The sequence below is a fragment of the Muscardinus avellanarius genome (genome assembly GCF_963383645.1).
Source record: "Muscardinus avellanarius genome assembly, chromosome: 1".
In the NCBI taxonomy this organism is placed as follows: domain Eukaryota; kingdom Metazoa; phylum Chordata; class Mammalia; order Rodentia; family Gliridae; genus Muscardinus; species Muscardinus avellanarius.
The window spans coordinates 145,719,989-145,747,832 of record NC_137786.1 but is presented as its reverse complement, the minus strand read 5'-3'; the positions used below and the strand labels follow the sequence as shown (position 1 = coordinate 145,747,832).

General features: G+C 38.3%; 1 protein-coding gene across 1 annotated transcript in view; it reads left to right on the top strand.

The window, feature by feature from the left end:
- The window catches only part of CUL5 (cullin 5), a gene marked incomplete at both ends in the record, with an annotated part of 76,363 nt that extends 53,625 nt beyond the window's left edge, over window positions 1-22,738 (top strand). The window contains 9 exon segments of the mRNA XM_080720044.1: window positions 4,055-4,119; window positions 7,859-7,991; window positions 9,028-9,159; window positions 13,651-13,774; window positions 14,507-14,682; window positions 16,349-16,510; window positions 18,191-18,309; window positions 19,568-19,691; window positions 22,544-22,738. Of these exon segments, the coding sequence (XP_080576170.1) occupies window positions 4,055-4,119; window positions 7,859-7,991; window positions 9,028-9,159; window positions 13,651-13,774; window positions 14,507-14,682; window positions 16,349-16,510; window positions 18,191-18,309; window positions 19,568-19,691; window positions 22,544-22,738 (1,230 nt within the window).
- Window positions 22,739-27,844: the final 5,106 nt, after the last annotated feature.

Below are 27,844 nucleotides of genomic sequence, written 5' to 3'. Positions count from 1 at the left end.
ATATTAAAATTGTTTAATTCTTTTTACGCACTTAAGATGCAGTGTTAAGTATACTTCCTCTGGAACTTCCGTGATACCTCACATCCTTCCACATCTCATCCCAGGCAGAGCTGGTTCCTCCCTCTTCATCCTTCACAGGACTCCTTTAGGAGTCATGTCATATTCATCTTTGCTTCCCAGGGAAGCATTTGTATAATGTGCCTTCTTTTCCTATCCTCACTACTATGGGATAAAAGATTAATGAAACATCCTCTTGTCCTTTGAGTTATATCTTTGGGTTCCATCCCCAGTACAAAAAAAAAGAAAAAACAAAAAGTTTATCAGCATAAATGAAAATATTTGAATATTATATGCCAATCTCAGTAGAGTTAAGTGTGATTCATGTCAGGCCTTTCTATAAAAGGATTTATTTAGTGTTGATCAGTCTTGTGAGGTAGGGTTTTTGTGAAGGTTAATTAAATGTATAAACATAACAAAAAGTGCTTTCTAAATGGAAAATTATATAGAAGCATACTGTTTTATATCTTGTAACTGTAACTTAGGCATTCATTTTGTAACTGTAGCCTAGGTATTTATTTTGTAACTGTACAGTCCACTTGCATACTGTTCTCAAATGTCAGCCATCATCGTTCACGTGGCCTCTGGTTGAGGAGAATCTTCTTGAATGTCAACCGTCTTAACTCATAGGACCTATGGTTGACCAAATTTTGCTACTACAATAGAAAAGATTATCTTTATTCCTTATAGGATAAAAAGATGGAAATGACAGTAGTTTCTAGAAGTGACTGCTCAGGGACAGACGCTTTGGCCGTCCCCTTCCCAGCTCATGAACTCTTGACTCTCAGTTGTGGTCCTTGAGTACTCATCTCTAGCCACACTGTTCTTGCCAAGCTGTGCCACTCTCATTTCACTGGCTAACTCTTACATACTCTGGTTCTCAGATTTAATTCATGCATGCCTTTTTTCCCCCTCCCTTCTTTCCTTCCTGTACATATTTAAGTTATACAACATTATGTTATGGGATTCATATACATTTAAAAGGCTACTGTGGTGAAGCAGATTATATGCATTGTATCAGAGTTACCCTCTTTTTTTGTTGTTTTAATTTGGGTTTTTTGTTTGTTTGTTTGTTTTGTTTTGTTTTGTTTTGGCAGGAGCAGCTAAACTCAGCTCACTTAGCTGAATCCCAAATACAGTAAAATGTAATTAGCTATAATCCTCATATTGTACATTAGGTCTCTAGACTGACTCATCTTACATATCTGCTACTTTCCATCCTCTGACCTATGTCTTCCCCATTTCCTCCCTGCCTTACTCCCACACCTCTTCCTGGTAACCACTATTTGGTTCTGTATTTCTGTATATTTGAATTTTTTTTATTTCACTTAGCATAATGTCCTCCAGGGTCATTCATGTTGCGGCACATTACAAAGGGTCACTCTTTACAGAGCTGAATAGGACGCCATCTTATATGTACCACCGTTTATCTATTGGTCCATCAATGGACATTCAGATTGGTTGTTTTCATCTCTTGACTATTGTGAATAATGCTGCAAAGAACATAGGAGTGCAGATATTTTTATGTGACAGAGATTTTATGTCCTTTGAATATATGCCCAGAATAGGGATTGCTGGGATTCTGAATATATTATGACAGTAGAGTATATAAGATTTGCTAAGGAAATATGATCAGAGAGACCATTCATGAATAATGCTCATATTTGTGTTTTGAGCATTTAGGATAATATATATAATGTGATGAGTAAGACTGAGCATTTAGGATAATAAGTATAATGTGTGGGGAAAGCAAGTTTTGGAGAGATGATTGCAGAGGAATCAGAAACCCATTCTAACAAGTTAACTTTGAAATGTCAAACATCCATGTGGAAACGTCAAGTGTGGAGTTTAAGGAAGAGAATGGAGCTGGAAAACAAGTTTGGTAGTTTCAGCCTATGGGTGCTTTATAAATTATTAATGGTGTTTATAGTCACCATTAATGAATGAAGATGTGAAAGAGATCCAAAGACTGACCTAAGGCATTTGGAGACTGAATTGATATAAAAATTAAGAACTGTCTTTTATGGATAAAGGAGGAGAATGGCTGGAGTGGTCACCATGTAGTGTGCTCAAAAAAAGTGATCTGCTATTTTAAAGTACTGCTCATAAGTCAAATAAAATGATGCTAAATCATTGTCTTCACCAACATGAAGACTGAGTGACTTTTACAAGAATAGTTGGGTGGACTAGTTGTTTTAAAACCCGACTAATGTAGTTTTCAGTAAGAATGAAGAAAAGCAATTGGAGACAGTCAATAATTTGGTAGGAGTTGAGTTTAAAGGGAAGGAGAGAAATGAGGCATTTGTTGAAGGTAAACAAAGCTTTTTGGCTTTTTATGTTGAGAGTATTGGGGATTTGAGGAGAAAGGAGATGGTAAAAAACATTTAGACAGCCGGCCGTGGTGGCGCACGCTTGTAATCCCAGCGCTTGGGAGACTGAGATAGGAGATCGCACAAGTTCGAAGCTGGCCTCAGCTACTTAGTGAGGCTCTCAGCAACTTAGACCCTGTTTCCAAATAAAATATAAAAAATAGGTCTGGGAGTATAGACTGGAGGTAGAAAGCCCCTGGGTTCCATCCCCAGTACCACCAAAAAAAAAAAAAAAAACAACTAGACAGAAGGGTATGGGTGTCAGGCAACTCTAAAATCCACTTTAGATTATTTATAGTTACAGTGTAACATAGAGCATACAGACATCTTTGAAAACATTCTGTCAGGCCTGGTGCACCATTAAAAATAAACTGTTGGAGCTGAGTATGGTGGCACAAGTTTGTAATCCCAGTATTTAGGGTGCTGAGACCTGAGGATCCATATTTGCAGCCAGCCTCATCTACTTGGTAAGGCCCTCTGCAATTTAGACCCTGTTTCAAAATAAAGAACAAAAAACAGGGCTAGGGGTATAGCTCGGAGGTAGAATTCCACTGGGTTTAATCCCCAAGCACCACAAAAAGTAAAATAAATTTAAAAAAAAAAAACTGTGGGGCTGGGTATGGTAGCACACGTTTGTAATTGCAACATTTGAGAGGCTAAGACAGGAGGATCGCAGTTTGCAGCCTCAGCTACTTAATGAGGCCCTTTGCAACTCAGTGAGGCCCTGTTTGAAAATAAAAAATAAAAAATAGGGTTGAGGGTATAGCTTGGAGGGAGAATGGCCCTGGGTTTCATTCCCAGCACTACAAAAAATAAATAAATAAATAAAATAAAATAAAATAAAATGTGGGGTTAGGGGTGGGGGTGCACACTGTAATCTCAGTACTTGGGAGGCTGAGACAGAAGGATCCTAGGATCAAGACCAGCCTCTGTACCTTAGTGAGTTCCTTTTTCAAAATACAAGAATAAAATTGTACTGGGGGATGTAACTCAGAGGTAGAATGCTCCTATGTTTAGTCTCCAGTACTATAATAATAATTATTATTACTATTATTATCATTACAGAGCTGGGTTTAGTGGCTCACACATGTAACCCCTGCATTTGGGAGGCTGAGACAGGAGGATTGTGGTTTATGGACAACCTCAGCTATTTAGTGAGGCCTTGTGCAACTCAGTGAGACCCTGTTTGAAAATAAAGAATAAAAAATAGGGCTGGGGGTGTAGCTCAGAGTTAGAATGCCCCTGGGTTCCATCCCCAGTCCCGCCAAATACATATACATATATATATATATTTAGCCCTCTAGTCAATGTTTATATATATAAACGTTGACTAGAGGGCTAGGGCTGTATCTCAGAGATGAGTGCTTGCCTAGCATGCAGGAGGACCTAGGTTCAATCTCTAGTACCACAAACAAATTAAATTAAAAAGAAAAACTAGTCTGGGAATACCTGTGGCTTGGTGGTTGAGTGCATGCTAAGGAGTTTCTAGTTTTATCTCAGCATCAGAACAAAACAACAACAAAAGAAAACCTGACTTTTATGTGTTTTTTTACAATGTAATAATTTATCTCTATTGCTTAAGTATTAAAAATGATGCTCATATTCCATTTCAAATTATTTTTTTGTAGGCTTATAAAGCAGTTGTTAATGATGCAACTATATTTAAACTTGAATTGCCTTTGAAACAGAAAGGGTAAGCTTTTTAAAACTATATTTTAAAGATATTGATATTGCTTGAACTGTATTACCTGTTACTGGATCAGCAAGGTGCCCTTCTTCCCTATTGGGTTTTTGTTGTTACTTTTAGGATTATTGCCTCCCTACAGCTGTTAAAACTTTTTTTTTTTTTGCAATCTTTTATGACTAACTTTAGTTTTTAACTAGTAAAAATATTTTGTTCCTGACCTCTTAGAATCTCTTCTTGGTTGTTTCCCCTTGTTAATCACTAGAGGTATTCTGTTACATATGAAAGCCTAGAAAATGATTCAGTTTATATGTTGATATAAAAAGGAAAATAAATTTTAATGTAAACTTTGTATCGCCATTTTAAAAACTTTATCTCTTTGGAGAACACTTGCCTGGCATGTGTGAGGCCTGGGTTCAGTCCCCAACCCCAAAAGAAAAAAAATAGATTCTTTCTCAGCCTCATAAGTACTATGATTATGGGCGTGCACAACCATGTTCCCCACCATCATCAGTGTGTGTGTGTGTGTGTGTGTGTGTGTGTGTGTGTGTGTGTGTGTGTGTGTGTGTTTTACTGGGGATTGAACTCAAAGGCCTTCTATCTCCAAGCTACACCCCCAGCCCTGTTTTATTTGGAAACAGGGTTTTGAAAGATTGATGAGTCTCACTGCTTGTTGAGGCTATCCTCAAACCTGGGATTCTCCTGTCTCAGCCTCCCAAGTGTAGTTATTACAGGTGTATGCCACCATGCCCAGCATATCAGTCAATTTTTTAAATGCAGTTTTAAAGAGATTGCAGACATTGATAATCTTCCCTTTGTAAACACATTAGCATGTACTCATTAATTGAATTTGATGCTTGTGTTTTGAGGTGAATTTACAGTCATTGGCATAACTCTAAGTGTACAGTTGAACCAGATTTGACAAATCCTTACACACCTATTGAGCTGTATGGTGTCTCCATCATTTTAGAGCTTTGCCTCACATCCATTGCCAGTAAGTCCCAACCACCTTCTTTCAGAGGCCACTATTCTAATCATTTCCTCAAAGATTAGATTTACCTGATCTAGGATTTGATATAAATGGAATTAAGCTAGAAGCCAGAAGTCCTTAGAATGCTGAGACAGGTGGATCACAGGTTCAAGGCCAGCTCAGCAACTTAGCAAGACCCTGTTTCAAAATAAAAAATAAAATAGAAGATATAGCCGGGCGTGGTGGCGCACGCTTGTAATCCCCGCACTTGGGAGGCGGAGACAGGAGGATCGCGCAGGTTCGAAGCCAGCCGCGCGCGCTGGCTTAGGAGACCCTGTTTCCAAAATGAAAATGTAAAAATAGGTCTGGGAGTGTAGCCCAGAGGTAGAAGGGCTTCCAGGAACCCCAGTACCACCAAAAAAAAAAAAAAAAAAATAGAAGATATATAGCTCAGAGGTAGAATGCTCCTAGGTTCATTTGTATTACACACACAATATACATATATATGGAGACTCTATATCCAGTAAAAATTTATATATGCATGCATTTTATATATGTACACAATATAATTGTTTTGAATGATTTCTATACTAATAATAATTTTAATAGCTCAGCCCTTGGAAAATTGCACTGAATTTTGTATGCACAAAATGTGTGTGTGTGTGTGTGTGTGTGTGTGTGTGTGTGTGTGTGTGTGTGTGTGTGTGTTTTGCTGGGGATTGAACCTAGGGGCATTATACTTGTGAGCTGCAACCCCCAACCCAATTTTTTATTCTTTATTTTGAAACAGGGTCTCACTATGTTGCGGAGGGCTTCACTAAGTAGGTGAGGCTACCCATGAACCTGGATGCTCCAGTCTCAGCCTCCCAAGTACTAGGATTACAAGCCTGTGCTGCCACACCCAGCTTCACAAGAAATTTTAAAGTCTTGAGGGTTTTTTTTTCTTGTGTGTGTGTGGGGGTTTTTTTTTTGGTGATACTAGAGACTGAACCCAGGAACATTCTGCCTCTTAGCTACATTCTCACCCATATTTTATTTATTTTTTGCAGTACTGGAGATTGAACCCAGGGGCATTCTACCTCTGAGCTACACTCCCTCAGCCCTATTATTCTTTATTTTGAAAAAGGGTCTCGGCAAGTTGTGAGGGCTTCACTAAGTTGCTGAGGCTGGCTGTGAACCTGTGCTCCTCCTATCCGGGTCTTTCAAGTGCTGGGATTATAAGCATATGCCGCCATGCCTGGCTCTAAATTTAAGTTTATTTACATATGTTGCTTAAGAGGTAGCATAAATGATAGTCAGGCATGGTTGTTCATGCATACACTTGTAATCCAATACTTGTGAGGCTGAAACAGGAGAATAACAGGTTTGTGGGCCTCAGCAACCTCATGAGGCCCTCTGTAACTTAGCAAGACCCTGTTTCAAATTTTTAAAAAATTGGACTGGGAGTATAGCTTGAAAGTAGAATACCCCTAGCTTCAATCCTTAGTACCAAAAAAAAAAAAAAAAAAAAACAGAGATAGGGATGTAGCTCAGAGGTAGAATGACCCTGGGTTCAATCCCCAGTACTGCCAAAAATAAATAAATAAATAAAGGTAAGAATTTAAGCATGAAAATACAATATGCTGGTTCTGAAATTCTGTCAGAAAAGTGAAATGCCCATACAAATCTTTCATTGTTTAAGAGGAATTTTTTTACTGTGTGGAAAAACACTGACATTGACAACAATGAGTCGAAGAGTCAATCAGCAGGTTAAACCCTGAATGCAAAGATGTTTTAGGTACAAATTGATTCATTCTGCTTATATTTTCTTTTTATGTGTGAACGGGATTTTTAAAAATCCATATCTAAAGAAGGCTAAAAGAGCTCTCTCAATGAATATAAAATAAACATTCTAAGCAATTAAAAAAAAAGAGGAATTTTTTTTTACCTTTAAAAAAAAATGGGGAGTGGTGAGTTGGCCCGGGCCACCCTCCCCCCTCATGCCATTTTGGCATGGGGCTGTAACTATATTCTGTATGTCTTTAAAAATAAAAATAAATAAATAAAAATGGTTGATGATAAATTATGGAATACCTTTTCCACATTATGGAATACCTTTTAAAGAGTAGAATAAGTTTTGTTTTTTGTTTGTTTGTTGTTATTTTGTGGTACTGGAGATGGAACCCAGAAGCATTCTACTCCCAAGCTACACTAGCCCAATTTTTTTTTAATTCTTTATTTTGAAACAGGGTCCGAGAATGCCTCACTAAGCTGCAGCTGGCCACAAACCTGTAATCCTCTTGTCTCAGCATCCCAAGTACTAGGATTACAAGCAAGTGCCACCAGGCCCAGCTTGTCTTAAATATTAATGAAAAGTTCTAAATATTAATTTATAATTTCTCAAGGATTTATATCGAGTTTCAAAAGTATTCTAGCAGATATCTGAATAAGATCTTTTAGAGATCATTGGCAAGGGCTGCATGAGGTGAGGCAAGCAGGTTCTCAGAGGAACTCTGAGGAGTCCTGCGGATTCGGGCCAGCACTTAAGAACCAAAGAATGAGTGTCTCCTTTATACACTCCAGATATGTTGTTCCCCTAATCCCAGCTCTCATCACTGGGTTATTTAAGAAATTAATTGTTCTTGTTGTCGTTTTGGTTGTTGTTGTTGTTGTTGTTGTTGTTGTTGTTGTTGTTGTTGTTCAGAGTATCAGAGTAAGATATTTCACTTGTGAAAAGTTGGCTTTAGGAAGAAATTTGCAAATATCAAGTATTTTTCATCAACTGCTTTTGGTGTTTAGAGTGGGATTGAAAACTCAGCCTGAATCAAAATGCCCTGAATTGCTTGCCAATTACTGTGACATGTTGCTAAGAAAAACACCGTTAAGCAAAAAACTTACCTCTGAAGAGATTGAAGCAAAACTTAAAGAAGTGGTATGTAATTCTTTTTATACTTTAGATCTTTAAATTGCCTTACCTTGAGTGTTTTGCTTATAAGACTTTTTGTGATTATATCAATAGAAATATGCCTCTGTAAAAGCAACTATTAGGAAGTTTTGCAGTTCAGAACCTCTACAAGGCATTTATTTTTTTACATGAAAGTTTTTATTGTATATGTGCCTGAAAGGGAAATAACATTTAATTCTTCCTCTTTTTTGATTCATTTTAGGAAATTAAATTCTAGCTTCTAGCCGGGCATGATGGCAATATGCCCGTAGTTGCAGTACTTGGGAGGCTGAGGCAGGAGGATTGCAGATTTGAGGACAGCCTCAGCAAGTAGTGAGATTTTCATCAACCTAGTGAGACCCTGTTTCAAAATAAAAATAGGGCGGGAGGTATGTCTCAAAGGTAGAATATCCCTGGGTTCCATCCCCAGTACTGCCACCACCCCGCCAAAAAAAAAAAATCTAGCTTCTATTAAGGAACAAAAACAGGAAGTAGAATCTGTATGTTTGGAATGATGGTTGAGAGATTGAGTTTTTCACTTTTTAGTGAAGTCCCAAGATAGCTTGAGAGTGGTTAGTTGCTCTCATTTTTGTTTTTCTTTTTGTTGTAGTATAATGATAATAATCCTAGGAATACAAGGAGGAAGAAGTAAAGCTGTAGGGCAAATAGAGACAAAAAGGTCTAGAGAAATGATAAGTACCAGGAAAAACAAGAGAAAAGAAAATCAGGAGGAGCAGTTGATTTTTACTACATGTTGTCACATTTTATGTAAAATATGAAAAACTGCTCTTTCTAGGGACTAAAAGATTACTTGGTTTATAGTACCAAATTTGCTTACTTTTAAAGTATTTTAGTATATCATGGCTGATTATCACAGATTACTCTTAGATGAGTAATTTAGTGGCTTTTAATTGGATGTGTTTAATATAAATTTCTGAATTTTGACAAGGGATAGGGAAAGGTTTGAAAGAGACAGGTGGCTAGGAGTGTATAAAAATTGAAAGTAATTTTGTTTTCTGTGCAGCTCTTGGTACTTAAATACGTGCAAAACAAAGATGTTTTTATGAGATATCACAAAGCTCATTTGACACGACGTCTTATATTAGACATCTCTGCTGATAGTGAAATCGAAGAAAATATGGTAGAATGGCTAAGAGTAAGTATTTAAATATTTGGTTTTCTTATATAGCACTTAGTTTATATCTGTGCTTAAGTAATACATTGTGGTGATATAATGTCAAGTATGGATCTCTCTTTTTGGGGGGGGTCAGTTGGGGAGGTCTGGGAATTGAACCCAGTGGCATTCTCCCCCTGAGCTCCGTCTCCAGCCCTATTTTTTCTTCTTTATTTTTTTTAATTAATTTATTTATTTATTATTATTATTTTTTTTTTTTTTTTTGGTGGTACTGGGGTTCCTGGAAGCCCTTCTACCTACGGGCTACACTCCCAGACCTATTTTTACATTTTTATTTGGAAACAGGGTCTCCTAAGCCAGCGCGCGCGGCTGGCTTCGAACCTGCACAATCCTCCTGTCTCTGCCTCCCAAGCGCGGGGATTACAAGCGTGCGCCACCACGCCCGGTTTATACTTTTTTTTAAAATTAATTAGGAAACGGTCTCTTAAGCCAGAGCAGCTGGCTTCGAACCTGTGCGATCCTCCTGTCTCCGCCTCCCAAGCGCCGGAATTACGAGAGTGCCAACACGCCCGGCTTTTCTTCTTTATTTTGAAACAGGGTCTCACTAAGTTGTGGAGGGCCTCACTAAGTAGCTGAGGCTGGCCGTGAACCTGCAGTCCTGTCTCAGCCTCCAAAGTACTGGGATTACAAGCGTGCACCATCATGCCTGACTATCTTTACACTTTAATAAATAGACTACAGGACAAATCATTTCTTTTTGTGTGTATGTACTAGGGATTTGAACCCAGGGCCTTGCCTAGTGCTAGGCCACCACTCTCCCACTGAGCTACATCCTCCCTCTCTCTCTCTCTCTTTTTTAGTGTGTGTGTGTGTGAGAGAGATTTTTATCTTTTTGTGGTACTGGGGATTAAAACCAAGGGGGGGCGGGTATTCTACCTCCAAACTACACCCCAGGCCTTATTTTTTATTCTTTAATTTGAAACAAGGTCTCACTAAGAAAGACCTCACTAAGCAGCTGAGGCTGTGCACAAACCTGCAATCCCCTGTGTCAGCCTCCCAAGTAATGGGATTACAAGTGTGTGTCACCATAACCCGACTTTTTATTTTTAAACAGTCTCATTAAGTTGCAGGGGGCCTCACTAAGTTGCTGAGGTGGCCACAAACCTATGACCCTCCTCTCTCAGCCTCCCAAATATTAGGAGGTTCAAACTTGTGTGATAATCCTTCTTTAGCCTCACTAGTACCCGGTGTTACAGGCAAGCCCTAACAGGCCAGCAGATCATTTCATTTTTAAGGTGTTTTCAGTGCCAAATGTTTAATTTTAGAGATGTTTTAAATAACAACAACAAATATTTCTCTATAGTAGAGACATCCTTTAGATGATGTCTTTTTAGGGTAATCATTGTTATAACTAAGTTTCCATAAAAATAGTTCATTCCTTTCTGTTTATTTTAGTGGGATTTGGTTTTATTAAAGTGATTGTCCTCCATTTCTATACTTAAATAGAAACAGAGAGAGAGATTTTATTTTTGGTACTAGGTTTTATTGAACCCAGGGGTTGTCCTACCTCTAATTTATACCCCCAGGCCTTCTTTAATTTTTGTGGGTTTTTTTTGCGGTACTGGGATTGAACCCAGAGGCATTCTGCCTCTGAGCTATACTCCCAAACAGGATCTCACTAAATTGCAGGACTCACTAAGTAGCTGAGTCTGCTGAGAACCATGATCTTCCTGTCTCGGCCTCTAAAGTACTTGGATTACAAGTGTGAGCCACCACGTCCTGCTAAAAAAAAATTTTTTTTAAGCAAGGTTTTGCTCAATTGTTGAAGCTAGCCTCAAACCTGGGATCTTCTTGTGTCAGCCTCCCAAGTACTAGGATTACAGGCATACTCCACAGTACCCAGCTAGAGATAAGTATTTTAAACTACAGGTAGCTACACTTTGCATGAGAGTGTGTGATAGTAAAAGTTATTTTACCAACCAAAACTGTATAGTGAGAAAAATAATCTTGAGTTTTTAAAAATTTTAATCAAAACATTCAATAGCTGGATGTGATGGTACACACTTGGAATCCCAGCACTTGGGAGGCTGAGACAGGAGGATCGTGGTTCAGGGCTAGCCTCAGCTACTTAGTGAGGGCCTTTGCAACGCAGTGATACCCTGTTTCAAAATAAAGAATTAAAAAAAAATAGGGCTGGAGGCATAGCTAGGAGGTAGAATGCCTCTGGGTTCCATCCCCAGTACTGCAAAAAGAAGGAAGGAAGGAAGAGAGGGAGTGAGGAAGGGAAAGAAAAAGAGAAAGAAAGAAAATGAAATGAAATATTGCCAGGTGTACCTGCCTGTAATCCCAGTACTTGGGAAACTGAGATGGGATAATCTCAGGTTCGAAGTCAGCCCCAGAAAGTTAGGGAGACCCTGCTTTAAAATTTTTCAAAAGGGCCAGGCATGGTGGTACACACCTATAATTTCAGTACTGGGGAGGCTGAGACAGGAGGATCTCAGGTTCAAAGTCAGCCTCAACAATTTAAGGAGACCCTGTTTTTTTGTTTTGTTTTTGTTTCTGTGGTATTAGGTATTAAACCCAAGAACATTCTAACTTTGAGAAACACCCCCAGCACCTTTTTTTTTTTTTTTTTTAATATAGGGTCTTGCTAGGTTGATGAGAGTCTCACTACTTGTTGAGGCTGTCCTCGAACTTGTGATCCTCCCATCTCAGCAAGTACTGGGATTACAAGCATTACGCCCAAATGCAGGGATTACAAGCATGCACCACTATGCCTGGCCTAGTCAGCTTCTTTCTATAACTCCGTTTATATTATATATACCTTTTCTTTCTTTTTTTTTCTTTTCTTTACTTTTTTTTTTCTTTTTTTTTTTTTTTTTTTCCTTTCCTAGTACTGGGAATAGAACCCAGGAGTATTCTACCTCCGAGCTACACCCCAGCCCTATTTTTTATTCCTTATTTTGAAACAAGGTCTCACTAAGTTATGGAGGCCTCACTAAATAGTTGAAGCTGTCCCGTGAATCCTCCTATCTCAGCCTTCCAAGTACTGGGATTTTTTTATTTTCAGCATTATTACTTTTTTTCCCCTTCAGTACTAGGGATTAAACCCAAGGATGTTGCACCTACTGTTCTTTTATGTTTTATTTTGCGACAGGTTCTTGTTATGTTGTCCAAGCTGGCCACAAACTTGTAATCCTTCAGAGTATCTGGGGTTACAGGTGTTGCTGTCTCATCCAGAAGCGTTATTGTGTGTGTGTGTGTGTGTGTGTGTGTGTGTGTGTGTGTGTGTGTCACTGTGGGTTGAACCCAGGGACATTCTACCTCTGAGCAATACCCCTACCCTATTTTATTTTTTTTTGGAAACAGAGTCTTGCTAGGTTGATGAGTCTCAGCCTACCTAGTACTAGGATCACAAGTGTGTCCCACCATATCCACTACTTTTTAATTCATTAATGTACTTATTTCATCTTTGCAGGCCAAGTTGTATTTTTTTTGGGGGGGCGGGTAGGGGGGTTGTTTTTGTTTTTCGGTTTTTTGCAGTACTGGGTATTTAACCCAGGGGCATTCTACCTCTGAGCTACACCCCCCAGCCCTATTTTTATTCTTTATTTTGAAACAGGGTCTCACTGCCTTGCAAAGAGCCTCGCTAAGTAGCCGAGTTGTCCACAAACCATAATCTTGTCTCAGCCTCTCAAACGCTGGGATTACAAGCGTACACCACACCCAGTGCCAAGCATCTTTCAATTATCTGTTTTTTGTAAATTGTCACATGGGTTTATCACTGTAAGTCAAAGGATGCCACGAAAACTACAGTTGGCTCTGTGAGTGACTGGATGAACAGATCACTAGTAGATTTTTGTGTGTATGTGTGTGGTGCTTGGGATGGAACCCATGGTTTTCTACCTCTGGGCTACATTCCCAGACCTATTTTGTATTTTATATGGAAACAGAACCTCACTAAGTTGCTGAGAGCCTCAGTAAGTAGCTGAGGCTGGTTTCAAACCTGCACAGTCCTCTTGTCCCGGCCTCCCAAGTATTGGGATTACAAGTGTGCACCACCATGCCCAGTTACTATTAGATTTTTAGTCAGGTAATGGTAACTGATCATGTTGTGCTTCTGATAATTTTGTTGTTGTTCTGGCAGTGCTAAAAATCAAACCCAGGACCTTTAGCATGCTATTGCTAGGCAAGCTCTCTACCCTGAGCTGGACCCCCAGCCCTGTCCTCATGATACTTCCGTCAGGATTTGTAGATCGAGGGGTCAGGAGTGAAATTTGTACTTAATGCAAGGACCTTTACTATGTAGTGGCACCTGAAGGTTGAACTGTGTTATTGGGAACTGATGTGAACTATTCTGTGGTAACTGAAATTCATGAAAACTGGAAATGTGCAAAGCAAGAAAAAGAGAAAAGAAAAAACTTTAAAGCACCTAAGACAGTTTTTTGGTAAAACTTTTCATAGTATTATATTAGGTCGTATATTTATCTCTCCTGTCTTTGGTTTTCATAGGAAGTTGGTATGCCAGCAGATTATGTAAACAAGCTTGCTAGAATGTTTCAGGACATAAAAGTATCTGAAGATCTGAACCAAGCTTTTAAGGAAATGCACAAAAATAATAAGTTGGCTCTACCAGGTATTATTTTATAATTACATATAAATATATTTAAACATTTTTTAAAAAGAACATATTTGTTTCCTAATAATTGAAAATAAACGTCAGCAGTAATAGATCCATAGATATTATAAAGTTCACATTCCTTGGAGATATCATCAAAGCAGAATATTAGATTTGCGAATCTTTTTGTAGTCCTGGGGATGGAACACAGGGGCCCTCTACCTCCAGGCCTATTTTATTTTTTATATTGAAACAGGGTCTTGCTAAGTTGCTGAGGCTGATCTCAAACCTGCAATCTCCTGTCTTCTCCTCCCAGATACTGGAATTACAAGGATGTACCACCACACTGAGCTTTCCTTTTTTTTTTTTTTTTTTTTTTTTAATCTTTTGCAGAACTGAGAATGGAACCCCCAGGGGCTTTCTACCTCTGAGTGACATTCCCAGCCCTTATTTACTTATTTATATATTTATTTATTTGTTTATTTATTTAAACAAAGTCTCACTGATTTGCGAAGGGCCTCACTAAGTAGCTGAGGCTGTCTGTGAACTGCAATCCTCTGGTCTCCACCTCCTGAATGCTGGGATTACAATCATGCGCCACCACGCCTGGCTCCTTTTTTTTTTTTTTTTTTTAATAGAAAGTTACTTTTTGATCTTTTAGAGTATTGCTTATTTTTCACTAACCTGTACCCATTTGAGCTCTACCCATTGTGAAGATTATTTATATTTTATTTTTTTTATATTATTCAGCTGATTCAGTTAATATAAAAATTCTGAATGCTGGTGCCTGGTCAAGAAGCTCTGAGAAAGTCTTTGTCTCACTTCCTACTGAACTGGAGGATTTGATACCCGAAGTAGAAGAATTTTACAAAAAAAATCATAGTGGTAGAAAATTACATTGGCATCATCTCATGTCAAATGGAATTGTAAGTAGATGATGTATTACTTCAATTATCTGAGTAAAAGTAGAAAATCTCCAAATAGGAGTTACTTAAACAAAATAGGGTTTTTGTCTTACATATAAAACTTTGAACAAGAATAGTGAAAAAGTACCAGTGACGTAGATTTCTGGTTATATCATCGCTTGTCTGAAGAGCCCAGTATGGTCCTGGCTAAATCTGTCTTCCTACAAAGAGGAAGGAAATAGAGAAGTCACTGGAGATTGAGCTCAGAGGCATTCTACCTCTGAGCAATACCCGAAGCCCCATTTTTTTAATATATTTTTTTATTTTTGCAGTACTGCGGGCAGAACCCAGGGGCGCTCTACTTTTGAGCTCCACCCTCTAGCCTTTTTTTTTTTTTTTTTTTTTTTTTTTTTGGTGGTACTGGGGTTCCTGGAAGCCCTTCTACCTCCAGGCTACACTCCCAGACTACCTCCAGGCTACACTCCCAGACCTATTGTATACTTTTTTATTTTTGGAAACAGGGTCTCTTACAACAGCGTTGCTGGCTTCGAACCTGTGCAATCCTATCTCCGCCTCCCAAGCGCAGGGATTATAAGCGTGCGCCACCACACCTGGCCCCAGCCTTATTTTTTATTTTTTATTTTTGAAACAAGGTCTCACTGAGTTGCAAATGGCATTACTAAGTAGCTGAGGCTGTTCGCAAACTGTGATTCTCCAGTCACAGCCTCCCAGATGTTTGGATTGTACCCAGCCCCCATTTTTAATTTTTTCTAATTTTTTTTAATTTTTCTTTTAATTTTTTTTTTTTTTTTTTTTTTTTTTTTTTTTTGTACTAGGGATGGAATCCAGGGGCATTCTACCTCCGAGCTACTTCCCCAGCTTATTTTTTTATTCTTTATTTTGAAACGGGATCTCACTGAGTTGCAAAGGGCCTCACCAAGTATTAGTTGAAGTTGTCCTCAAACCATAATCCTCCCGTCTCAGCCTCTCAATTGTTGGGATTACAAGCCTGCACCACCACACCCAACTTCCCATTTTTTAAGTTTGAAACAGTCTCGCTAAGTTGCTGAGGCTGGCCTTGAGTCTGTAATATTCCTGTTTCACTGTTTCAACCTTATAGGTGTATGCCACTGTATCTCTGTTTTTGACTGATGTACCTTCCTTTTTTTTTTTTTTTTTTTTTCTGGTCTGGGGATGGAACCCAGGGGCATTCTACCTGCGAGCTACACCCCCTGCCTTATTTTTTATTCTTTATTTTTAAACAGGGCCTCACTAAGTAGCTGAGGCTGTCCACGAACTGTGATCCTCCAGTCTCAGCCTCCCGAATGCTGAGATTACAAGCATGCGCCACCACACCCAGCTTAGTGTACCTTCTTTTAAGGGCAACTTCTGGAAGTTTCTTACATCATTTCCACTTGTATCACACTGGCAGAACTTTTTTATGTTTTGATTTTGAAACTGGTTCTCACTAAGTTGATAAAGGTCTTGGTAGGTTGTTAAGGCTGGTGTATAGCAGCAGTGTCTGAAAGAAAAGATTTGCAAGTATCAAATCCGTGATCCTTTTGTCTCAGACTCTCAAGTACTGGGATTATAGGTGTGTACCACTGTATGTGGCTTAGGTGGTTTATTAGTTAGCAATGATCCTGAAGAGAGTCTTACTTATTAAAATTTATTTTATATGTTATAGATAACGTTTAAAAATGAAGTAGGTCAATATGATTTGGAGGTAACGACCTTTCAGCTGGCTGTGTTGTTTGCATGGAACCAAAGACCAAGAGAGAAAATCAGTTTTGAAAATCTAAAACTTGCAACTGAACTCCCTGATGCTGAGCTTAGAAGGACTCTATGGGTTTGTTTTATTTATTTGTTCTTAAAATTATATTCTCAATATAGGTAGAAACGTGATTCTTACATAGCTGGAAATACATTAATGTCTTGTAATAATTAATGTTGCTGGGGATCAAATCCGGTGTCTTTTCTTTCTTTTTTTTTGGTGGTACTGGGAATGGAACCCTTCTACCTCCGGGCTACACTCCCAGACCTATTTTATACTTTTTATTTGGAAACAGTGTCTCTTAAGCCAGCGCAGCTGGCTTCGAACCTGCGCGATCCTCCTGTCTCCACCTCCCAAGCGTGGGGATGACAAGCGTGCGCCACCACGCCTGGCAAATGCAAATCCAATGTCTTAAACATGCTAGGTTACATACACCACCCACCCCTTAGCAACAGCCTGGATCCCTGTAAATGTTTGAACTCATAAAATTCTTGAAATAACTTTTTTTTCTCTAATACTGGGGATTAAACCCAGAAGCATTCTACCTCTGAACTATAACCCCAGCCCTGTTTTATTTTGAAACAAGGTCTCACTAATTGCTGAGGCTGTCCTCAAACCAGGCATATGCCACCATGCCCAGCTCAAAGATCTCATGATGACCAAAAATCTAAGAGAAAATTTTAGTCCTTTTAAGTGTTAGTCCATAAAATATGACCATTCTTTCTTTGTAACTATATCTTATCTCTACCAGAGAGATGAGATGACCTTTTTTTTTTTTTAATAGTACTAGGGATGGAATCCTGGGGCATTCTACCGCTAAGCTACATCCCAGTCTTTTTTCTATCTTTCTTTATTTTGAAACAAGATCTCACTAAGATCTTACAGAGGGCCTCACTAAGTAGCTGAGGCTGTCCTCAAACCCTCGATCCTCCTGACTCATTCTCCCAAGTACTGGGATTACAAGCATGAGCCACCACGCCATCTTGGAGAGATGACTTTTAAGTTCCAGAATAAGAATATAGCCAATGTATAACTGGCAAGTGGTATTTGCTGTGGTCCTATGTGACCAACCTAATTTATTGTCTTACTATGAAGAAAACAATTATTGCTTCAACATAACCAGCTCTTTAATTCTCTTTTTCCTTATACATTTAAACTGTTATATTCACAGAGGTACCAAATTAAAATTTGGATTGTGCTGGGCGTGGTGGCGCACATTTGTAATCCCAGCATTCGGGAGGCTGAGACCAGAGGATCGTGGTTCGCGGACAGTCTCAACTACTTAGTGAGGCACTTTTCAACTTAGTGAGACCCGGTTTCAAAATAAAGAATAAAAATAGGGCAAGGGGTATAGCTCGGAGGTCAAATGCCCCTGGGTTCCATCTCCATACCCGCAAAAAAATAAATAAATAAAATAAAATAAAATTTGGATTTTAAGCCGAGCATGGTGGCTCATGCTTGTAATCCCAGCATTCTGGAGGCTGAAACCGGAGGATCATGGTTCGCAGACAGCCTCAGCTACTTAGTGAGGCCTTCCGCAACTTAGTGAGACCCTGTTTCAAAATAAAGAATAAAAATAGGGCAGGGGGTGTGGCTTGGAGGTCGAATGTCCCTGGGTTCCATCCCCAGACCTTAAAAAAAAAAAATTTGGATTGTAAATTTTTGTTTATAATCCTTTCTCACCTATGTTGGAACATTGATCTTAGTTTTCCTTCTTGTTTATAGATGCTAATTGTTTCTCCTTTTTCTCCATAGTCTTTAGTAGCGTTCCCAAAGCTCAAACGGCAAGTTTTATTGTATGAACCTCAAGTCAACTCACCCAAAGACTTTACAGAAGGTACCCTCTTCTCAGTGAACCAGGAATTCAGCTTAATGTAAGATTAATGTTGTTTGAATTAAAATAAAAATAACTTGTTCAATTTAGTGGGTTTTTTTTAGCAAAATAACTATTTTACTTAAATGGTACTTAATGCAAAAACTATATAGTATCATTCTAAGTTTATGTGATTTAGTTCTTTCTTAAAAATATTAGGGGGTCCAGAGAGCACAATGGGGTTTGACCTCTGGAAATAAAAAATTACTGAACTGGAGATATTTATTTCTTTACCATATTTTTCATAGACATGTTTTTGGTATGTGATATTATACTGTACTTCCTTTCATCTTTGAATAAACATCTTTTTGTGCTCTGAATTAGCTTTATCCAGGCAGAGAACTCTTCTACCTCCAGGATACACTCCCAGACCTATTTTATATTTTTATTTGGAAACAGGGTCTATTAAGCCAGCAAGTCTGGCTGCGAACCTGCATGATCCTCTTTTCTCCGCCTCCCAAGCCCGGGGATTACAAGCATGTGCCACCACACCTGGCAGGCAGAGAATTTTTTTTTTTAACTTTTTTTTTTTTTTTTTTTTTTTTGCGGGTCTGGGGATGGAACCAGGGGCATTCGACCTCCCAGCTACACTCCCTGCCCTATTTTTTATTCTTTATTTTGAAACAGGGTCTTACTAAGTTGCAAAGGGCCTCACTAAGTAGCTGAGGCTGTCCGCTAACGGTAATCCTCCAGTCTCAGCCTCTTGTATGCTGGGATTACAAGTGTGCACCACCACGCCCAGCTGCTTTTTTTTTTTTTTTTTGGTGGTACTGGGGTTCCTGGAAGCCCTTCTGGGCTCCACTCCTAGACCCTTTTTTTTTTTTTTTTTTTTTTTAACAGGGTCTCTTAAGCCAATGAGGCTGGCTCCAAACCAGCGCGATCCTCCTGTCTCCACCTCTCAAGTATGGGGATTATAAGCGTGCACCACCACACCCGGCCCCCCTTTTTTTTTTTAATGATCCAATTAGATAATTCTGAATCACAACCCATATATTTTCAGTTATCTATTTTCATAGCAATATAAAGTATTATCAAGTTTGTTATTACAAGAGATATATTCATTAGCAGTTTATGAATATCATTTCTGAGGGAAATCAGAATTCATTTTAAATCGTATGTTGGCATTTATTATATGTTTAAGCCATTCTGGATGTTAATTTTTAAAATATTTGTATATGTTTTCTCTCAGACACTGTTGCTATACCACAGTGTTTGAAAGTCCTTTCACTGCAAAATATGTGATTCAATGTTTTTTACAGAAAAAATGCAAAAGTTCAGAAAAGAGGTAAAATCAACTTGATTGGACGCCTGCAGCTCACTACAGAAAGGATGAGAGAGGAAGAAAATGAAGGAATAGTTCAATTAAGAATATTAAGAACCCAGGTTTGTGATATTAAGATAAAATGTCTAAATTTTGAAAATCCTCTGAGTTTTGGTGCCTTTTTGGTTTTGTTTTTTGAAATCTGTAAACCACAGGCATAGTGGGACATGTCACCTGTGCTGCTTCCTGAGGGTGCTGAGGCAGAATCCCAAGTTTGAGGCCAATCTGGGCAAAGGTAGTACGATTGTATATAATAAAGCTACAAGGGGTGGTGCACATCTGTAATCTCAGTACTTAAAGGCTAAGACAGGAGTGTCACAAGTTCAAGGCCAGCCTCAGCAAACTAGCAAGGCCCTTGCAACTTAGTGAAACCCTATTTTTAAATTTAAAAAAATTTATAAAAAAGAGATGGAGGAAGCCGGACATGGTGGCACACACTTGTAATCCCAGTAATTGGGAGGCTGAGACAGGATTGCGGTTCGCAGAGAGCCTCAGTTATTTAGTGAGGCTCTCTGCAACTTAATGAGACCCTGTTTCAAAATAAAGAATAAAAATTGGGATGGGGGTATAGCTCGGAGGTAGAATACCCCTGGGTTCAATCCCCAGTACCGCAAAAAAAAAAAAAAAATAAAGGATAGAGAAGTAGCTTGGCAATGAAATGCCCCTGGATTCTATCCCCAGCACCAAAATCAAAATAATAATAATAAGAGCCTCATTCTAGATGGAAATGGGCACTAATGATCAGTGTCCAAAATTGGTCAATGTGGCTAAATTGAGATACAGGTTTTGCTTCCATCACAGTAAATATATTACAGTGATGACAATGAGACCTGTAACATTTTACTTATGCTTTAGCTAATGTAAAGTATGTAATGAAAAATGTTGACTCTTGACTATTAGAAATAATTTAATATATTCTAGAACATTTGCCAAAATTCCATATACTTTCTGCAATTCAGTTTCTAGGAAACCAGGCATGGTGGTGCACACTTGTAATCCCAGTACTTAGGCTGAGACGGGAGGACGGGTTTGCTGCCAGAATCCACTACCCTGTTTCAAAATAAAGAATTTTAAATAGTGCTGGGAGTGTAGCACAGAGGTAAAATGCCCCTGGATTCAATACCCAGCACCACCAAATTTAAAAAAAAAAAAAAAAAAGAACTTCTAGGGGAAAAAAATTTTTTTTTAAATAAAGCCAGGTGTGGTGGTACATGCTTATAATTCCAGTACTTAGGAGCCTGAGACAGGTGGAACACAGGTTCACAGCCAGCCTCAGCTACTTTGGGAGGTGCTCTGCAACTCAGATCCTGTTTTCAAATAAAGAATAAAAAAGGGTTGGTGGTATAGAGGTGCAGCTCAGAGGTAGAATGCCCCTGGGTTCAATCCCCAGTACCACACACAAAATAAATAAGATTAAATAAAAGCCTGGCATGGTGGCACACACTTGTAATCCCAGTACTTTACAGGAGGATTGTACAGGTTAAAAGCCAACCTCAGCTACTTAGGCTCTCAGCAACTTAGTGAGACCCAGTTTCCAAGTAAAATGTACAATAAGTCTGGAAGTACAACCTAAGGTAGAAAGCCCCTGACATTCCCTGTCTGTCTGTCTGTCTCGCGCGCTCTCTCTCTCTCTCTCTCTCTCTCTCTCTCTCTCTCTCTCTCTCTCACACACACACACACACACACACACACACACACACACCCCTACCCACCCCCAGGTAGGAATTCAACATATTTGTAAAGAACAAGTGGGTTTTTTATTTGTTTGTTTGGGTGGTACTGGGGTTCCTGGAAGCCCTTCTACCTCCACGCTACACTCCCAGACCCATTTTTATATTTTTATTTGGAAACAGGGTCTTTTAAGCCAGTGAGGCTGGCTTCGAACCTGCGCAATCCTCATGTCTCCACCTCCCAAGCACGGGGATTACAAGCGTGCACCACCACACCCAGCAGGAACAAGTGATTTTATCTTATTGGAATGGAACCCAGTGGCATTCTAGCTCCAAGCTATTCCCCCAGCCCTATTTATCCTTTTTTTTTTTTTTTTTTTTTCCATTACTGGGGATGGAACACAAGGGCATTCTACTTCTGAGCTACACCCCCAGCCTTATTTTTTATTCTTTATTTTGAAACAGGGTCTCACTGAGTTGCAAAGGACCTCAATAAGTAGTAACTGAGGCTGTCTGCGAACCACAATCGTCCTGTCCCAGCCTCCCAAATGCTGGGATTACATGCATGTGCCACCACACCCAGCTCTTATTCTTTATATTTGAAACAGGGTCTCACTGAGTTGCAAAGGGCCTCGCTAAGTAGCTGAGGCTGTCCTCAAACCGCTATCCTCCAGTCTCTGCCTCCTGAGTGCTAGGATTACAAGTGTGCGCCACTATGCCCAGCTCCTTAACTGACTTTTAAGACAACACCATCTGGCTTTTACGTTACACAAAGAAAGGTGTGGTAGTACACACTTGTAGTCCCAGTACTTGGGAGACTGAGACAGGAGGATAACAGGTTCTCAGCCAGCCTCAGCAATTTAGAAAGGCTCTCCACAACTTAGAACCTGTGTGAAAATAAATAAAATAGAGCTAGGGGTGTATCTCAGAGGTAGAATGCCCCTGGGTTCAAACCCCAGCAATGCAAAAAAAAAAAAAAAAAATTGTGGTTTTCTTTCATTAGAGATGTTATGGATAATTTTGCTTTTCCTTATTTTCAAAGCTCAATAATATGCAGATTTTCTTTTACCAAGAATGAGAAAAAGATATTTCAGTAAATAATATTGGTCTTAAATTAACCCCCTAGTAATTGTGCTCATTTTGATAGATGTTGGATAGATTATTAAATATACACAAGACGTCATTTTTATTTTGCTTTACTATTACTTTAATATGTTAATATGCTTTTATTTTTTTTCTTTTAGGAAGCTATCATACAAATAATGAAAATGAGAAAGAAAATTAGTAATGCTCAGCTGCAGACTGAATTAGTAGAAATTTTGAAAAACATGTTCTTGCCACAAAAGAAAATGATAAAAGAGCAAATAGAATGGCTAATAGAGCACAAATACATCAGAAGAGATGAAGCAGATATCAACACTTTCATATATATGGCATAATTGTTTTAGCATCATGGACGCTATCAAGAACCCAGATTTGGAGTGCTAGGGCAGAAATTCATCACAGTTTGAGCTGGAGAAAAGTTTATTTGGACTTTGATTACATAAATACTAAAATCTCTGCCTTACCTTACAGAATGACTGTTTCGCCAATCGCATTAGTTAGCATGATGGCATTCCCTTCATGTTGCACACTCTTTAACAGCATGCTGTTTTGTGGAGAAACTTGCATTCATGAAGAGCCCATTATGAACTTTAAAAAGCAAATTTGATTTTTACCCACCAAGAAAAATACAGTTGGAAAGGTTGAGGGCGGGGTTCTTGTTGCTTTTTTTCTCTTTTTTCCTCTCTTAAAAAAAAATACCTGCTCAAGGAAGAATATTCAAATATTCTTGCACTGAAAAATGCTGTTATCTTTTGTTTTTAAAAAAATGTAATTAGAACTAGCAGTAGCACTCTTGAATTCTTTTGATGAAGGGTGTGAGCTGGTCAACCTTACAGTGGGAGAGAACAGATGTAGGTGAGAAGATAAATATTTCATAGTGTCAAATTGTTAGTTAAAACACTGCTTCAGTATCATAACTGGATTTATATGGTGACCTAAAGAAATGGTATTAAATATTTCCAGCTTAAAAATGTGGATGTTCTTTTAGCAGGAGACTGTTGATTTAGTCATTAAGTGATAAGGAGTTTTTTTAATCCTATATGGCTGGAGAGCTTCTTTTGAAAAAGTGGAGCTTATATTAATCGTTGCTTCAGTTATTTAAAAGAAATTTAAGGAGATAGGTCGGTCATCACGATTGCAGGGTCAGAATAGCAGAACATACATATTAAGTGTTTGCTAACACACTTAATATTTATTTACCTAATATTATGCCATACCTAAATCTATTGAACACAATGCAGAAATCTTCTACTCTGATATGGTAGTTATGGAACTGATCTCTTAATCTGTAGCATAGAACTATTTTGGTATTTTCAAGTCTCATGATTAGGGATTTACAGCCTCAGGTTTCTGGAAAGAATGACATTCTCTTTTGAAAAGTAATAACTATCAGCCACCTAGGAAGAAGAGAAAAGCCACAACATAAGACCTGAAAAGCATAAGCAAAGTTATTCCAATCTTAATATGAGCAGTAAACTTGCCAAATATGTACATATATATTTATATATTTTAAAAATAAGCATTTTTAAAATGTTCAGAAGGCAACACTTACCTTGTTACTTTCAGTCAATCCAAAGCAGCAACTTATTAGTTACTGGCAACTGAATACCCAGCGCAGTGCAAATTTTAGGACCTAAGGACTCGAACAACTGAAAAGAGAAAACTTCTCCATTGGGGAAAAATGGCTCAACGTGGATTTTTATTCTTGTGGTGCACGTTTTGAATTTTCTTACAAATTGTTTTATATCTTTTTGATGTCAAGTAATATGTAAAAGTATAGTTTTGAAAACAGTAGGAAGTGGAGTTTTGAAAGGCATACAGTGTTACATGGTAGTGGTGCTTCCAGGAACACTTTTTGGAATTGCTTCCAATCCCAAGAAGTTTTGGGAGCTCCCTGCTGAAAAGAAGGAAGGGAAATTTAAAACATTTAAGGTTTTGCTGATTATAGTCAAATGCCTGTTTGGAAACTCATAGGAAATTTGAATTTTGTTTACAATTTAAAATCTTACACTTCAGCTCTAAGGTAGCAAATGGCAATCATTAGACCAAACATACTTCGAAGAATTAAAATTAGTGCTCAGTGTTTTCTCTAATTAGATGACTGCTAACAATGGATAAATTTGAAGTTTAGAAGAAATAATTTTGTAATTGTGGCCCTTATGTTCAACAAATAATTTGATATTGGCATATTTGCTTATCCCAATACAAGAATAACAAAGGAGGTAAAAATAGAAGGAAAAATTATAGTTCATTTTTTAATTTTAAGAATTGTTTTTAAACCATAATTATTCTCAGAGCTTCTTTGGAATTTCTAATCTTTTTAGACTTTTAAGAATGACAGCCATGATGTTTTGATTTATAAAGGTAAACAATGCAAAGTGGGTAACACTAAATCCATAGCAAAGTTTTCTATTAAATTTTATAATTTTTTAATATCTAATTATGTCCTAATTGTGTTTTGGGGCTTAGCAGCAAATACTGTAGACTTATAGTATTTATCTTTTTTTTGTTTTTGTTATGTACACAAAAGTTTACCTAACTACTTTTTGGTGTTCATGAAAAACATTTAGTTGACAAGTTTTCCTAAACCATTGTTGAATTTTTTTTGAAATGTATTTACTAATTTAAAAAATCTGGAAAAAAAATAGTGTCGCCAAGTACCTTGTTAAAGGTACAGAATTACAGTTAGTATTCTTTATCTGGTCTCTTTTCTCTAATGTGCACTAAAGATTAATGCTGTCTAAACAGGGATGAAACTGATATGGTTAAGAAAACCCAGCCCCCGCCTCCCACTACCATCAAAATAGGGTTTTTTGTTATTGTTGTTCTATTTTATTGTTTTTTAATGAGTAGAGGATGCCTCAGAGGTTGTTTTGAACGCTTATCTTCTAATTGAAAGGTAGAGCCATCTGAAAATGTTAATCTTTGTTTCCACCTCATTGCCAGAAAAAGTAGACATGAAACAGAATTTACAATGTGAAAATATAGAGCAGTTTTGATGCTAACAATGAGACAAATATTAGAACAGTACTGTTCCAGTGATTTGATGAGAATCTTGAAATAAATTCTGATGTCTTCCAATTTTTACATTTAATGGAGGGGTATCTGAGCTCTAAGTCTCTTACTCTGATTTTGTGCATAAATGTTACAATTTCCAAAAATGAAATGTAAGCTCTTACTTTTGCTTTTTGTTAAATTTAATACAAAATATGACCATAGTAGTGAAAAAGGGATTATTTGCATTACTCACAGCCCTGCTCATAGGGCAAATTTTAAAAATTCAATTTAGGTGAAGATTTGCTAGTTTTACAGAAAGTTTGCTATCATAAATTCCAGCTGGTTTTCTGTTTTCGTGTAAGTGACTAGGATGCTGTCTTACAAATTCTTCCAAGGTCATGTTTGTGAAATAAACATTTCATGAGAGCTTTCCTCTCATCTTACACTATGTGTCGTCTGGAGTGTTGAACAAATTTGAGTTTCTAAGGTATAACCTATCCTCATGGTCTCTATGATCTTGAATGTGTGCCACTACATACTGAGATGATAATGCTGTACAATTTTAAATGGTAGCAGTTTCTGTATGCAGTAGGCTGAAATATTTTGATGAACTGCTTAATTTTTGAATTTTATTTTTTAAGTTGTATAATTTATTTTCTTGCAAAATAAAAATGTAATATAAAAGCTTTCGCTTATCCGGAAAATGTTGATGTTGTACCATAAAATAATTCCTAAAAGTTGACTTTTTTTTTAAGCTGGGCATGGTCCGTCCTGCATACTTGTAGTTCCAGGTACACGGAAGGCTTAAGGCAGGAGAATTGTTGGAGCCCAAGTTTAATTCCAGCCTGTGCAATGGAACCCAGGGGCATTCTACTTCCAAGCTACATCCCCAGCCCGATTTCTTACTCTTTATTTTGAAACAGGGTCTCACTGAGTTGCAGAGGGTCTCACTAAGTAGCTGAGGCTGTTTGTGAACCGCGATCCTCCTGTCTCAGCCTCCTGAATACTGGGATTACACGCATGTGCCACCACACCTGGCAGAAAAAACAATTTAATATTAGGCGTATTTGTATGTTTGCATAGAGGACCTATATTTTTGCGTGGTATCAGGGATTGAACCCAGGGGCATTCTACCTCTGAGCCACATCCTCATCCCTGTTTTATTTTAAAATGGCCTCACTCACGCAAATTTGCAGTGCTTCTGTCTCAGCCTTCCAAGTACTAGGATTACAAGCATGCACCAACACGCCAGTCTGAGGAACTAAATTTAAGAAACTTTAAAAGATCTCTTTAAATTGAGAGACCAACCAGACAAGGTGGCACACACTTATAATCCCAGTACTTGAGAGGCTAAAACAGGAGGATTGCAGGTTCAAGGCCAGCCTCAGCAACATGGTGAGACCCTGTATAAAAATAAAAAACAGGGCTAGGAGTATATCCCAGAGGTAGAATGACCCTGGGTTCAATCTCTAGTACTGTGCGCACACACACTCAGATGCACAGAGAATATCTTGCTGGTTTATACTTTATTAGTCATAAAATTAACTTTTATGATCATAACTAACTTCATAATGACTTCAAACTCAGCCTTGGGCTTTCACTGGGTTTGTGGAGACTTGAGGAAAGGGAGTTGATTTGGAAATGAAACTTAAGTGTGGTCTTACTATAAGATTTGCCTGAATCAAGAGACAGATTTACCGTTAACCTTAAGCTTTTAGGCCTTTATTACACAGGCCTCTGAAAGCCAAATGTGAGGGGCAAGGGATTTTGTGCAGGTTCAACATCTCTAATCTCAAATCCAACATGATCCAAAATTTGAAAAGAAAAAAAAAAACTTATTTATTTGGTACTGGGAATTGGACCCAGGTGCATTGTACCTCTGAGCAATACTCCCAGCTCTTTATTTCAAAACAGAGTCACACTAAATTGATGAAGCTGGTCTGAAACCTGTGATCCTGCTGTCTCAGCTTCCCAAGTACTGGGATTACCAATGTGTGCCGCTACTCCTAACCCAACAATCTGGATTTTAGCAAGCCTTTCAGGGGCTGCTGACACACACTAAAGTGTGAAAAACCACTGGCCTACAAATACACTCAAGCATCCACCATCCTTAAAAACGTGCCCTCTCAGCCAGTCGCGGTGGCGCATGCTTGTGATCTTAGCATTTGGGACAAGACGATCGCAGTTCGCAGACAGCCTCAGGTACTTAAGCCCTTTGAATCCGTGTTTCAAAGTAAAGAATAAAAAATAGGGCTGGGGGTATATAGCTCAGAGGCAGAATGTCCCTGGGTTCCATTCCTAGTACTGCAAAAAAAAAAAAAAAAAAGAACTTAGTTAATAATGGAGTTGGGATTTGGATATCCAAGGGGTCAGCTGGGAGGTAAAATGTCCCTGGGTTCCACCCCCAGTAATTGTTCTCTCCTACCTTGGTCACACCATGACCT